Source organism: Acomys minous (genome assembly GCF_964271855.1).
Source record: "Acomys minous genome assembly, chromosome: 3".
In the NCBI taxonomy this organism is placed as follows: domain Eukaryota; kingdom Metazoa; phylum Chordata; class Mammalia; order Rodentia; family Muridae; genus Acomys; species Acomys minous.
The window spans coordinates 26,229,787-26,245,266 of record NC_140485.1 but is presented as its reverse complement, the minus strand read 5'-3'; the positions used below and the strand labels follow the sequence as shown (position 1 = coordinate 26,245,266).

The 15,480-nt window shown below is 46.5% G+C and overlaps 1 protein-coding gene across 2 annotated transcripts; it reads left to right on the top strand.

The window, feature by feature from the left end:
- The first annotated feature begins 4,705 nt into the window (after positions 1-4,705).
- Positions 4,706-7,801, top strand: LOC311593714 (normal mucosa of esophagus-specific gene 1 protein). Of its 2 annotated transcripts, XM_084775165.1 has the most exons (5): positions 4,706-4,803; positions 4,934-4,995; positions 5,154-5,239; positions 6,125-6,185; positions 7,413-7,801. In XM_084775165.1, the coding sequence occupies exons 2-5, from the start codon at positions 4,960-4,962 to the stop codon at positions 7,479-7,481; spliced, it is 252 nt and encodes an 83-aa protein (XP_084631291.1). In that variant the 5' UTR covers positions 4,706-4,803; positions 4,934-4,959; the 3' UTR covers positions 7,482-7,801. The 2 variants fall into 2 exon arrangements, with proteins under 2 accessions (XP_084631291.1, XP_084631292.1); XM_084775166.1 differs by lacking the exon at positions 4,706-4,803 and having other exon boundaries at positions 4,816-4,995.
- Positions 7,802-15,480: the final 7,679 nt, after the last annotated feature.

Below are 15,480 nucleotides of genomic sequence, written 5' to 3'. Positions count from 1 at the left end.
CTTACAGAAGAGTTGCGGGATAGAGCAGAGGACTTTGGCCTTCTTTAGCCTGGATTCTCCACGCTAGCATTTTGTCACATTTATTTATTTTCCCTTCTTCCTCCACACACGCACACCCACACATGCACACCCACGCACACTGTTATCTGAACATAACTCCACTTTGGGGATGACACTGAGAAGTATGTCATTAGGCAGCTTTTTTTTTTTTTTTTTTTTTTTTTTTTGTGACTGTTACGGAGTAGTGTGGTAGCCCAGAAAGAGAGTGACAGCACCACCAGGTAAGAAGATCTTGGGAGCTCACTGACACACATGCCTGTCGCTCAAACACCGTATGGTTCGTAGTTGTGTGTGCGTAATGCTCCATTATAGCTAGTGTTGAGTGTGTGTGCAAATAAAATTGCTTTATACTACAATTCACTCACAAGCTCAGGAAGTTTAACATCGACAGTAGTTCTGTTTGTTTGTTTTTTCGAAACAAGGTTTCTCTGTGTAGCCTGGACTCACTTTGTAGACCAGGCTGGCCTCAAACTCACTTTGATCCCCCTGCCTCTGCCTCCCCAACTGCTGGGATTGCAAAGCTCGAACCACCACACCCGGTGACAACAGTATTTTAATGTATCCAATGAATTTCTCTCTTTGTCTCTGTGATGTCCTGTGTGATCATCTTTTTTCTGTCAGATGTTCTACACATTGAGTTTAGTTGTCATGTATCTTTCGTGTCTTAATTTGGAAACTGTTCTCAGTCTTTCTTGGCCTTGACATCAATTTTGAAGAACGTAGACCAGTTTTTATTGTTGTTGTTTGTTTGTTTTTGTAGACTATCCCCTGGATTTGTGTTTGTCAGTTTCTTTGGGTGTAGATTGGAAAGCTCCTGAGGCATCCCCTGTGGGAGGCGTGTGCTCTCTGCATTGGTGGTGACGTTCAGGTCACTCAGGGTTGTTTCTCAGGAGCGGAAGTTTCCGGTTCTTTGTAAACTCAGTTATATTATGTAAATATGTCTTTGCTTTAATCCCAAGTGTGGGGTTTTGGTTTGGGCTTTAGTATGTTCCCAGCTGATGATTGTCTCCTACAGGGCACAGTCTTTGCCAGCTGGTAACGGCTTGCCTCCTGCCGCATGGGGAGGGGCGTGACCTAGGACTCTGTGCAGCATGGGGAGGGGCGTGACCTAGGACTCTGAGGGAGATAAATGGGAGAGCACAGGGAGAGAAAGTGTGGCATCTGGCAGTTAGGAGAGACCAGAGACAGAAACGTTTCAATGCAGCGGCTCAGAGGAGACTGTTTGCTGTGTTTGCTGTTGAAGGGGATTGGTATTGCCCTCCCCCCCCCAAATAACCCATTGACCCTAAAGAGCCGGGAGAAGGATAGGGACCTGTGCCCCCTCTCCCCACTAACCTTATTTCTCTTTCCCAGGGTTAAGGGGTTCGTGGGAGGGAGAGAGAGGCTTCAATGCCCCAAATAAAATAGAGGTAAGAAACAAGCATCAACAATGCACAGTGTTTCCTAGTAATATACAGGGAACACCTTCCTGGGCTATTCTTCACTCAGGGTGGCATATGGATGCCTGTCACCAGTATGCCCAGGAATGGTAGAATCTGACCAGGACAAACAAACAAACAAACCACCCCAACCTGCTGTAATTTCTTGAATCCAAAGGGAAAACAAAAACATTCCCCCTGCATCTTTCAGAACTCTTTACACCTGGGTGTTGATGGAAAAGGGCAAAAGTGTGACTTCCTAGATCTAATTATTGCTACGAGTAGCAGCAAGCATATCTTAAAGGTTATATGGGCACATTCTGTACATAGACATATATTTTCAACTTCTTTTAACATTTTATTCTGAAAGCTTGGAAACAAAAATAGGATAATGTGACAGCTTTCCTCACTATGTGGCACCTGTTATGAATGGTTCATATAGTAACTGCTAGCTATGACTGGTGCAGCGACGGGCGTGGATGAACATGTGTCTCTGTAGTAGGAAAGAGTGCTTTGGATATATGCCCAGATGTGTATTGGAAGGTGCTGCGTAGGCTTCTGGGGGGTGGGGGTGGGGGCGGGGCCATAAATGGCCTTACCTAGTTGTGAACTACAATAGTGACCAATGTGTGAGGCTGGTCCGGGCTATGTTATAGTAAGACACTACTCCCCCAACCCTCATGGGTGACGTCAAATGCTATGGAGTTCACAAATCATTAGATTGGATTTAAGATCCTCTCCACAGAAGGAAACTCATCTTGTAAATCTGGCCACAAGCCTATATAGAGCTGGGAAGTTCACATGCCCCAGGAGTGAGCCTACGATGATCTCTCTGCAAAGCAGACGTCACATCACTGCCCTTGAAGCCCATGTCTCTCCTGGTAGACCAGTGCAGCTCTCAGACTCCAGGAGAGTTGTTTGTGCAGTGGACGATAGTGGTCAGTGCCTAAATCCACAGCTAGTTAAAATGCACAGACTAAACTCTCATGTTGTTTTGAAATTACCAATAGGGCCCTAATTATATTTAATTATCAAGACAGCCCAATAACGTTTATTATCAGGCCTATAATTATTATAATCTGCCTGACAATCAATCAATCAAGACACAGACACCTGTTATATTTTAAAGTAGCCTTAGTTATCCTGAGGCAGGGCAGACATTAATCCTCTAAACTGCTTCCCATAGTGTGGCAGGTATCCCATACCTGCCCCGGTCCTGTGCCATCTGCTTCTAATAATTTCTATCAGGCTTCTCTCATCCATAATCCGAAATACTGCTAATGTTCTTCATCTGGGCCGAATCTTCCATTCATGCCAGCCACGTGCTTTTCTTCCACCTAACCCATGATGGCCTTCCTTATCCTTTCTCTCCTCTGGTCTCTCTTCTTCCTCCCAGGATTCCCTCTGTCTCTCCAAGCCCTGGGAACCTTAGCCACACCTGTCTCAGTTTGCTCTGCCCAGGTGATTGGCTTTTCATTAATTAGCATCAAAGTACATCAGACCATCCCCCAACACTGTCAGTTGAGCATTCTACCACAAACGGGGACATCTATTTCATACCCCTCCCCCAAGATCATCATGGCCGGGGTGAGGGTAGGGGTGGGGGTGACTATAGGAACCAGAGGTTGTGGGGGACTGGAACTAAGCAGTGTCTTCTGGACATGACAGGATCACAGCACTTGTGGACTCATGCAGCTAGGTACCTGCTCAGGGCCTGAGGACCACGTAATAATCTACAGTTTCTCTTGGAAGGGGAAGAAGTTCGAGAGCCTCAAGGCTGAACAGAGGAGCGATGGACGGTTGATGGCTTCTCTGCAATGGAGAATCAGTTTTCTTTAAGAATGTGGCCCTCGGCAGGTGGCCATGCTGCAGAGGATGACCCCACACCCTAGATTATATGGGGAGCACAGCCTGGATTAATTAAAACAAGCAAGCAAGCAAACAAACAAAAAACTACTTAGTTGGGAGGGTAGGGAGGTAGGGGTGTGCGTGGATATTATCAAAATGCCTTGAATGAAATTCTCAAAGAATTAATAAAATAAAAATTTAAAAGATGTTCTTTTTGTTAATTGTACTTGTACACATCTATGCGCTCAATACTCAATCAGCTGGAGGAGGGGCCCTAAAGTTTGAGGCAAGCCTGGGCTCTGTGGTAGTAGGACACTGCATCCCGCTGCCCTCCTGGAAAAAATTTCGTAACTACAGAAGAGGTTTTGTACTGGAAATTTGACTCAGGCCACAGGTCATCCAACTATCTGACACTGTGACATAATATCACCATTTGTAACTGTGTTGGGCTATCCTGTGACTCATAGGGCCCAGGGGCCCTAGTCTGAACATTCTAGCACCTGCTAAGCTAGGGGTTGTTTTTTTCCCACTGAGATACAATTTCAGCCCTTCAATGTGTTTTTAAATAACTTAAAGAAAGCAGCCCTGTTTTGACATGGAGAGAAGGGTGCACTAAGAGTTTTGTGTTAGGAGACAGAACTCTGAATTCATCTCTATACTCTCTAGCCCCGTGCCTTGTTATCTCTGTGGCTAGAGAGTGCCCCCCCCCCGTCGTCCCTCCCCCCCCCCCCCCCCCGCCCACTCCCCGCACACCTCCGTCCCTGCCCCATTCCCTTCCAAGGAACGCATCTTAGTGTCCTGTGCACAACCTCTGGCCTAGTGGAATTACTACCAAAGAAAACTGCCAGCCAAAGTTACTGAGTTGGTGGGGGGTGAGGTGAAGGGGACCCAAAGACGAAGCCAGCAGTCAGTCCACAGCAGAAATGGACACTTGGAATCTTCTGCGGTTGAATTTTGTTTTGTTTCCCTTAACCCAGCGCTATTTTAAAAAGAAAGAAAAAAGAAATCAGGACACTGTTAGAGGTAATCTAAACTTTACAATTGGCTTTTTAATAATCTCCGTGTGTGTGAGACATGTTACATTTAGGAGCTTTTATGTGGTTGAATTTGTTCAAATTTACCCTTCTCTGTATTAGCTTCCTAATACAGAAGGCGGCAGCCAATACTGGAGCCCTGCCCTTCCTTACCCCTCCCTCCACCCCTCCTTTTTAGAAGGCTTGGGTGTCTTTCACCCTGGCCTTGGCCCTCACACCGGAACATGAACCTCCCAGAAAGGACAGAAAGTGATGGGGACCATGGGAGGGGACCTCAGGTAAGGACCGCGGTCAGCGGCCGCGCTGCGCTATCGTCCTGCAGGGGGCGCGCGCGAGCTGGCTCGGCGAGACTCGGTCCGAGCGGTCCGCGTGACCAGCGGTTGACTGCATAAAAGGCCAACTCGCTTCTAGGCGTTAACATCCTCTGATCGCAGCCGCCCCAGGTGCATCTCCTTTCTGGAAAGTTCTGCGGAGCGGGCCCTGGCCGGGCCTTCTGGGACTGTTGGACGGCTGGGTGCCCAGGTCCAGGAGAAGATGGTTTTGACCAGTATCTTGGATTTTTCCTTCTTCTAGATTTGGAATTCTACACTAAAGTCATCATGGGCATTTTCCAGAGACTGGCGAAAAATATGGAAGTAAGTTTTAAAAGCAACAAATACATCTTGACTTCTCAGAGTGTTTTTTTTTTTAAAAAGAGGAGAGGGAAAAGATGGTGAAGATTTTGAATTTTTATACTACTTTGTTATATTTTGGAGTTTCATACTGAATTTATCCCTCACCTGTTCTCTCTCAGCTCATCCCTTTGGTGTGTATCATGACTGTGGCCGCTACTGGAGCCTCGTCTTTTGCTTTGTATGCTTTAAAAAAAACTGATGTGGTGTAAGTATTAACACCTCCTGTGTAGGACTGTCTGGGGAGCTTTTCTCCTACCCTCAGGTTCTGAAACACATGCTGCCAGGGTCTGGGTTTTTCCTGTGAATAAGAGCATCAAAGTGTGGACTGAAAAACAGTTCTGGTATCAGAAAGACTGACGGTGGCATTTGTTTCTTGTTGCTTGTGTCTCAGTACATTCTCCTGCAGTGAAGTAAAATTTGATTGCTTTTTAAATTTAAGCTTTGAAATTGAAGTACTTAAAATATTTAGGGGGTTCAATACCATGGAACATAGTCATCTTAAGTTTCAAGATTTCAACTTATTAGAAAGTTCTTTCCCTGTGTAGAATTGATACAGTCAGCAATCTGCAATGAACTCTAGTATCAACTTTGGATAAAGGAAAGTAAAAGAGCGTTGTCTCCTGGGCTGCAAAAAGAGATATCTCTGAAACTGACAATGGCTGATCCAGGGTCAGAGAGGGCAGTGACTAACAATGGTTAGAGGGTGGTACCTGGACCCGGGGACCCACACTTCAAGCCTAGTCCCCATCCCTTCTAGAATCCCCCTGTTGGGGGGTGGGGGGGGGGAAGGGAAAGGCTCTTCCTGCTTCTCCTTAGCCCTTCATTTTGACTTCCAGTACTGCCTGTTTATGGGAGCAATCTCCCATCCTGCCCAATAAAGCAAATAGAGGGAGGGATCCTTAAAGCTCCAAACAAATGCTGCATTTCCAGTGGACACCTCTTTAACTTCAGCTGTTAGAGATGGCAACTAAAGTTAGCAGGTCCGGTGTGGAGCCAGAGTCTGTCTCCAGGAAGTTTACAGACCCGCTAGCTTTTCAGGGTTTGTGTAAATGAATTTACCTTCCTTTAATTAATCTCCATTTACTTTTAGTATTGATCGAAAAAGAAACCCAGAACCTTGGGAAACGGTGGATCCTACTCAACCCCAAAAGGTATTGTTGAATTTACAATACATGATTGACAACCAGCCCACACCTTTGTTCGGCAGCGGAGATGGCTGTCCTTGCTCTTACAGAGTGGCATCCAGTGTCTAGAGACCTGGTTCAAGTCCTTGCTCTGTTCTGCACAGTTTGGCTTCTCTGATTCTATGAGATGAGCATGCTAATAAAACTTGCCCTCAGATCTAAAATCATCAAAATACAGAGCCTTTTTAGCATAGTGCACTGGGCCATATTTAGCACCCAGATATAAACCTTCTTGACTCATTGTTGAAGTATATTAACTTGTTTCCACATTTCTTAACTTAAAATTAATATAAGGTGTGATAAACAATAAGGTTCCAGAAAATGGGAGTGGGTTCTTTCCCAGTGGAATTAACTATCATTCATTTATTTTCAAAGGACTATTCCAAAGGTTTTATCTTTTAAGCATTTATTTTTAATTATTTGTTGGGAGGCGGGGGTGGGCAGGTAGTCATGCCTATGCCATGGCTTGTGTGTGGAGGTCAGAGCATCAGTTCTCTTCTCCCCACTACGTGGATCTCAGAAATCAGATTCAGGTTGTCAGCCTTGGCAGGCACATTTACCCGCTGAGCCGTCTCGCCATCTTGCTGGTCTAGGTTCTAATCTGTGTACTTTAAATATTCTAAAGGCTAGAAGCACGTGGGGTCAGAGTGGACACCAGTTAGGAGTGCTAGCAAACCCTACACAGAGCAAAGCTCCGTTAACACGTACATCATGTCACGGAGAGGCCTGCAGGATCTTTGTCAGTTTGCGTCTCGTCTCCCAGGGCCTGTGACGTAAGCCCTGGTGAGGTCTGACTGAGAGCTGATTGGACGGTTTGTGCTTTCACGAAGCAATTGCAATGAAGGAGTTTTAAGACCCTACTGTGTGCCTTGCCTTGTGCTTGGAACATTGTACATCCACCTCCAAGGAACGAGCGTGCCTCTGCCTTTTGAGTTTAAACGCTATCATAGCAAACTAGACATCTTGAAACCACTAGTGAGAGCAGGCCGTGCGTACGACTGTTCTCCCTAATCCTGTGACCCCTAGAGACCCCGGGAATTTGGGGGCTAGAGTGGTAGAATAGGCCCAGCCTGCCGTTCTGTACTTGTTTCACAGAGGAGAGGAGGTTCTTTTGTTACCAGGGTGATACTTTTCCTTAGAGCAGTATGGACAGATCCTCCAAGGAAGTGTGTGTCTTGCTTTCTGTTTTTAAAGCTTATAACCATCAACCAGCAATGGAAGCCAGTTGAAGAGCTGCAGAAAGTCCGAAGGGCGACGAGATGATTACTCTTCGCCCTTTTCTTCCAAAGAATACTCTATGAATCTAGTGGAAACACTTCTGCACAAACTAGATTTTGAAGCCAGTGTGCGGAAATGCTTCTGCTACGTTTTTAGGGTTTGCCTACATTCTTTGGGTCCTGCATAAGCAATTGATAGTAGCTCATAGCTTGAAAGTCGTTTTCTGTGTTTTTTGGTGTAAATTTCAATGTTACACTTGAAATGTTATGTTTGTGATGCTTGCATGTATTCCTTAAAATATATGTATAAACATGTATAAATTAGATTACTATCTTTAATAAAATATTCTTTGTGCAGTCTCAAAATTTACTTGACTTTAAAAAAAGGAGAACATCTTTTTATGGGGGGATAAAAGCACATTCTGGAAATATAAAACTTCATCTTTTAAATATCATTGAGTGCAGATTCCTAAGTGTTACTTCCGAGTTCATTTGCCCTCACCCCAGAAACTTCTTGAACATGTGCCATTTTCAGCGAAGCAAAGAACAAGTACAAAATTTGGAAGGATGTGGATATGGTAAGTTCAGGAGAAAAGGGATGTGGAGACAGGTGAGAGACCTGGATGAGGATGGCTGGTGATCGGGAATCCCAGGCATGCAGAGGTCAGCCCTGCAGATGCCAGTGGTGAGAGACCTGCATGAGGATGGCTGGTGACCGGGAATCCCAGGCATGCAGAGGTCAGCCCTGCAGATGCCAGTGGGACCTCTGCTGCTCCCGGGAGGATGGAAAGGGAAGGCTGGGGAACCCTGGCCGACATCCTGTAGAGTGGCTGATCTGCTCGATGGTTTAATCGTATCCAACCCCCTCCTCTTCCCTCACTCCATCCTTCCCCAACCCATCCCTTGAAGGCTCTTAAAAACGGGATCAAGTAGGAAGTTGTTTTTTTATTGAATATAAAATAAACTGAGCTATAACTCATATGCTATGGCAGTCGCCCATGTAAATTGCACAGCTTAGCGTTTTTATTATGTTCACAAAGTTGTGTAATCATCTCCCTCTAATTCTAGAACCTTTGCTTTATTCTCAAAGGAACCCCACGCCCATGAGCACTCACCGTCCCTGCCCCCTCTGCTCCCAGCCCAAGGCAAACACTCATAAACTTTTATTTCCAGGCTCAGCCTATTCTGGACATTTCATATAAACAGGACCATATACGGACTTTTGTCTGACTTTATCTCTGAAGATTTCCAAGTCATTTTTGTTGCATGACGTTTTCAGCATCCCATCCCTTTTGCTGAGGAATTGTATTATGCTGTATAGATTGTCCACATACTGTCCGTTTGAAATTGATGGACATTTGCAGTGTTTCTATTTAGGGCTGTGGCGAGCAATGCTAATAAGAATACACACGAGCAAGCTGTTCTCGAGGCCACATTTTCCACTTCTCTTGATTAAGTACCCAAGATCATTAACTATTAGATTATGATGGTAAATACACTTTTCATAATTTTTATATGAATGTGATAGAAATATATGAAAAGGCTAAATTCTTGCCGTTTTCATAGCAATAAAATTCCATGTGCACATGGGAATTCTGAAAAAATCAACAATCGACTACTTCTCCCTTTTTTTTTCTTTATCACCTCAAATTTCTTCATAGGGAAATTGTGATGGTTGATCCCAAGGATTACATGTAGCAGGAGTTGAGTTTTTATTTGCTTAAGTTCTTGAAGTAGAATATGATCCCACTTAGGGAAATAAAAGTGGATGGCTTGGTGATGGTTAGCCAACCCCTAGAGCACAGTATGAAGTGCTCTTGGAAGGATGCCTGAGCCACTGAATTTCCGAACACAAAGCTGCCTGTGAGCAGCGTCAACATGGTGCTGGAAGGTGCTGGTCTGCGGGCCTGTGAGGGGGAGAGAGCAAGAGCAATGGTGGCAGCTGGGGAAGCAGGAAAGGGCCATCATTTAGATCCACACTTTTTTTTTTTTGGTTTTTCAAGACAGGGTTTCTCTGTGTAGCCTTGGCTGTCCTAGACTCACTTTGTAGACCAGGCTGGCCTCGAACTCACAGCAATCCCGAGTGCTGGGATTAAAGGCGTGCACCACCACGCCCGGTCTAGATCTACACTTTTATAGCAAAAGCATAACACGGTCTTCTTCCTAAGGCCACAGACCCAGACAGAGTCAACTGTCTACATTTAAACTTTGGTCATTTGGGTAGAAATGTCACTACAGGACAGGCCTCCAGCTGTGGCTAGACTTGGGGATACGTGCGGTGGTAGGGGGTTAGCAAGGCCTTTATTGACTCCCCCAGGAGTCTGTGCTGCTCTCCTTCCATTGGGAATGGAGCCCAATGCTCTCTGGGACATACAAGTTAGGGCAGACAACTTGTTTCTGGCAAGCTGTCACACACAGAGGGAAGGGAGGCAATCAGAGCGACACTTTCAGGTTTTATGGCTGGCTTTGCAGAATGGCAGTTTGTCATGTCTGGGGCCCATCTTGAGAGCGAGGAATTTTGGTTTCCACAGTTTACCTCTGGGAAAGAGTGAGGGGTTGAGGGACAGGAGCAGGCCACAGCAACTGCTTCAGAAGCCAACACGTTGGAGCACCATTTCCTGAGCCCTTATGACACTTTAGTTTGAGAAAGTTTTGATTCCTAAAGTTGTGACCTTAAGCTGGGCAAGGTGGCATCCGCCTGTGATCCTACCACTAGGGAGGCAGGAGCAAGTGGATCAAGAGCTCAAGGCCAATCTGGGCTACATGAGACCTGGTCTCACAAACCAAAAAGTAAATAGATAACTAAGTCTATATTCTCATAGCTAGGCAAGGATGATGGCTCACTTCAGTAGTTTCAGGAATCTAAGGAGAATTGCAAGTTCAAGGCCAGCTTGGGCTACATAGTGAATTCTAAAGCCAGTATAGGCTATAGGACAAGGTCCTGTCTCAAACAAACAAATAAAAACTAAAACTAAACCAAACAAAGTATTTTTAGCCTGCTTACAAATATTGCTTTAATTTCAGGTGTGCAGAGAAGTGGGAAGGCTCGAATTAGGAACATGTATACTTTTCAGCTAATATTTTGCCGTATTTTCTGTTCATGTCATTTCAAAATGAACTCTTTGAAAATAAGTTATGCAATCAAAGTTGTTAGTATCATAATCTGTGTTCTGACAGTCCCTAACAGGGGAGGCTCAGCCACCCATCCACAACTGGCCAGTGAAAGAGGCAAGCAACCAAATAAATAAATAAATAAAAAAAAATAAAAATACCAAAACAAAAAACCAGAGAAAGATGTGTTCAATATGGTCACATTTCAAAGAGATCCAGTGACCCTGCCCCTCAAGTCCCTTTCCAGAGCCCTGAAATGAAATTCAAGTTTAGAGAGGACAAACGGTACATCACTGAGCAGTCCTGGGCAAGATGTGCTCCTCCTCCTCACTGGCTGTCATTGTCCTGGCTCCAGCCTCCCCTGCAAGGTGCTGTGTGACAAGTGAGAACCATGTGGGGTCTCTTTCAGGGAGGCAAGCTCCTCCTGTGCCTGGCAGCAGGCTCCATGCTTTTCCGCGTGAGATTCCTGGTAGGGGGGTGTGTACCACAATAGCTTCAGGTCCATTACTTCTTCCTTTTTTGTTTTGTTTGTTTGTTTTTGTTTTTTTGAAACAGGGTTTCTCTGTGTAGCTTTGACTGTCTTGGACTCGCTTTTGTAGACCAGGCTGGCCTCGAACTCACAACGATCCGCCTGCCTCTGCCTCCCGAGTGCTGGGATTAAAGGCATGCGCCACCACGCCCGGCTAGGCAGAGAGGTGTAAAATAGCTGATAGCTGCTGGGGAACTGGAGTTTACTGCATGGAGTTTTTCCTATCAGAATATGAAGTGGGAGAGATTGAAAAAGCCTGCTATTATCTTAAGCTACAAAGGAACCGGAAGGGGAGGCTAAGCTAAAGAAGAAGATACCTCCAGAGAGACATGACTGTAGCAAGAGGAGATGGCAGATGTGCACCGAGAGACACTTAGAAGACCAAAGATCAATGCCAGGGGTCCACGGGACAGATGGGGAGAGCTATGACCAGGCAAGGGAATGGGGGAGGAGCGGGAAGGAGGGTGCATCTCAATGGCCAAGGAGATGACAGCACTAGTCCCCACCTCTAAAGGCCCCACCTCTAAAGGCCCCACCAGCTCCCGCCAGCACAGCATTCCAGGACCAAGACTTCAGTACAGCCTCTGAGGGGCACTTTCCCAAACCATGGCAAAGGTGGCGCACACCTGAGAAAAGAGGGCTTCAAGGCTGTCATTGGTCTCCTAGCACCCAAATGTATTGAGGGTACAGTGATAGAAATGAGGAAAAGGGGAACTGAGCAAACCAGGAAGAGACGAAGGTGAGATCCTCCGTGTCCACGGCTGGCAAGGTTAATATCATCAGCTATGATCCCTAAAAAGCGGTAAGGGAAGTTTTGGAGGTGGAGCCTTAGAGGGAACAGAGTGGCTCCCCTTGTCCTTATTGGCAATGGACAGTATGGCCCATGTACCTTACCTGGCTTGTTCTAAGGTCTTTCACACAAGCCTGTGACCACACCCTGTGCTGGCACTGGGAAGGCCCCTCCTGGGTTTATTCTCTGAAGACCTCAGGGAGTGGAGGAACTGGTGGTGGGAAGGACAGCTCCTGAGGGCCCCAGCTCCAAGAATGGCCTGGGTAGTACCTGCTCTATTGCCCTACATATTGTGCATACTGGGTGTGTCTTCCATACCTGGAGAGTTGGCTAACTGCTTCTTCCCTGCTGAAAACAAACTCAGATGCCCACAATTGTCAGTTTCAGTTGAAGATACTTTGTATCACAAACAAAAGACAATACTGCAGTAAACTTCGAACTCCTACCCAGATCTAGCCAATGGACAGGACATTCTCCACAGCTGAGTGGAGAGTGAGGTCTGACTTTCACACGAACTCTGGGGCCCCATATTTGACCACGTGCCCTGGATGGGGAGACCTGGTGGCACTCAGAGGAAGGATAGCAGGGTACCAAGAAGAGACTTGATACCCTATGAGCAAACACAGGGGGAGGAAATCCCCCTCAGGCACAGTCATAGGGGAGGGGAGTAGGGGGAAAGTGGGAGGGAGGGAAGAATGGGAGAATACAAGGGATGGGATAACAATTTAGATGTAATATGAATACATTAATAAAATATATATATATATTTAAAAAGATGTCTTTCCTAGTCCTAAGTTCCCTCTGAGTGTGGCACCAAGGTTGATGTTTGGGAGACATTGGGTTTCCTCTCACTGAGAGACTTCTGGGAAATCATTTGGCTAACTCCTGCGTTCAGTACTCACTATGCCCCAGGCACCTTCCCAAGCATACTTTAAACGGGGCTCACCCTTTCTTCCCCACAGCCCTAAGGCAGGCAGCCCTGAGCAGACACACTTTCCCTTGCCCACTTTCCCTATTACTGAAAGGTGGGTGCTCTGTCCTCCTCACTCAGACCCGACCCTCAGAGCTGGAGTTGTGAAGTCCCAGCTCTGAGCTCTCCCCTAGCACCAAACTTCCTGCTTCTCTCCTTCTGAGTCACCACCTGAGATCACCCTCTGACCGCAGGCCTGTTCTGGTCCCAGGGGCAGGATGTCCTCTAACAGCTTTAGCCCCATGACAGGAGGAAACAGCTTCCCCTGCTGCACGTAGTCTCTTTTACAGGAAGGAAAGATGGCAGCAGTGGCAAGGGTCCGAGTCCACTACTGTCCTACACATTTTTTTTTCCTAAGCCTTATTTTATTTACTTTCTTATACACCTCCCTCTTGTTACAGAGAACATGGTACGGGCCCCGCGAGTGTTTTCAGTGTAATCAGGAATGAACACTCGTGGACGTTCATACGGCAGCCAAACTCTGCTGTATATAATCACAAGGCCTTCAGACACCCACTTATGCATTGGGTATTTAGATGAATGTCAGACATAGGCCATGTGTAAATGGTCACAAACTTGGTCCTCAGTGGGTCCTGCCTTGGGGTGGAATAAATAATTTCCCAAGTGCACACAAAAGGTTAGTTATAAGGCGATAGGAGGAAAGAGGACAGGACCATGTACACAGACAAGAGGTGCCACTGGGCAGGCACTTTTCTGTCTGTCTGTCTGTCTGTCTGTCTTGTCTGTTGTTATCTATCCATTTGTCTTTTTTTTCTTTTTCTTTTTTTCCTCAAGTCAACTAAGTGAAAGACAAGACCCAAGACACTGCTTCATCCTTAAGTACTTTAGTACTTGTTCAAAAGACAGGACAAGTTTTAAATTAATGAGACACATTTGGGTACAAATTTATGGGTAGAATAATGTGATTTTCCACAAAAGTCCTGGGGAAACCAGCTGCTGCAGAGAATGACCTCTCCCTTAGTCACTGTCAGCGCCAGGTGTGAGGACTGAGGTGTACGAGGGAGGGACTCAGGTCCTTCAGAAAGAATTGCTGAGGTAAAAGGTGAAGTTTTTGGACAAGTTAGCCAGTGGGGAGAGTGACTGTCTCTGACACAGTGCCTTGCGCATCCTCAGTCAGCACTAGTCTGGTAGCAAGCCTCCCACCCCAGTGACGGACTCCCACCATTCCCAGTGGCAGGATCTGTCTAGAGTCCTAGGTGTTGGTTCATGGCTGAGGCCTCTCACAATGGTAGATGATAGTGGGTCATGGTTTTGTTTGTTTGTTTTTGTTTTGGGGTTTTTTGTTTTTTTTTTGTTTTTTGTTTTTTTGGTGGGTCATGTTTTTAATGTGTTACCTCAGTGTTCACATGCATCATACCCTGGACACTCAACACCCTTCTGTGAGGAACAGGAGGCTCAGGGCATGCAAGTGCTGGCAAATATCTTGTTTCTCTGCACCCGAGGATACTGCACTGCCAGTTTCAGTCCCACAGGGCCCCAGGCTCCTCCGAGGACTCTGAGCTATGGTCACACTGTCCTGTGGGTGAGGGAGCTGAGATCATTGTCTGCTTTCAATATCTGCCCCTGAGTCACTGCCTGGGTGGGGAGGTGACTCTCAGGCCAGCCTCAGCCAGCTCTGAAGGCTCTAGGAACAGCTTTCTGATGGCGACACCAGGAACCCTCCCTGGCTCTGCCGCTTCTGTCCACAACATCTGCCTATGGGGATCTACTGGACCAAAGTGTTTTGTTTTGTTTTGTTTTTTTCTAGTCCCTTTCATCCTAAGTCGGGCCTGCAGCCCACAGACTGCCTACTCCATCCCCGCTGTCTCTGCGGCGGGTGGGCGTACTTGGCTCCTGGTTACATGAAGCAGGGTGTCACTCTGTAAGACTCACACAGGGAGTTTCCTCCCAAAGGCATCTTTAGCACAGGCCACAGGACAGTCACAGGTGCTAAGACGCTGAAAGAACACGAGGAAGCCTGGCCACAGTGCTAAGGTCTCTCGGGAGCAGACAGGATAGCATCTTCACAGATAGCTCCCAAGGCACCCCAGGACTTTCTGGGCTGCAGGTGGGTCTCATACATGTTGCCCAATCAATCTGGAGCAGTGATCCTAGCTTGGCTGCACCTGAGGACTCTCCCCACCACATCCCTGGCCGCCTGGTGGGCTCAACACATCAGAACAATGGTTCTCAACTTTCCTAATGCTTCCTGCATAATGATATACGACCCCGTGAAAGGGCCGTTTGATCCCCAAAGGGGTTGAGATTAATAGGTTGAGAAATGCTATGTTAGAACCTTCGGCCTCGGGTCTTTTGGGCACTGGTAGCTTCATGAGTTCTTCAAATGTTGGTGGTGGATCGATAAGATTGAAGGCCTCTGCTGTATGAAGTTAAATTTAGACACTGCATCTTCTGTGGTTTGATATGTGCTTCTTTGGGCATCGAAATCCCACTGGTCCTTGGCACGTCTCAGATGCGGCCTCTTCAGTAAGCCTTCCTCAATGCTCTGTGTGCTCTGGCAACGTCTGCTGCTACATTCCCATCTTTGGTCCTATTGGGTGTTGTGCTTGGGCAGGAGGAGTCTGGGAGCCTGGAGACTTCCTGAATTCAAGTCTTGTCTCTATAATTCATTAATAACTTTACCA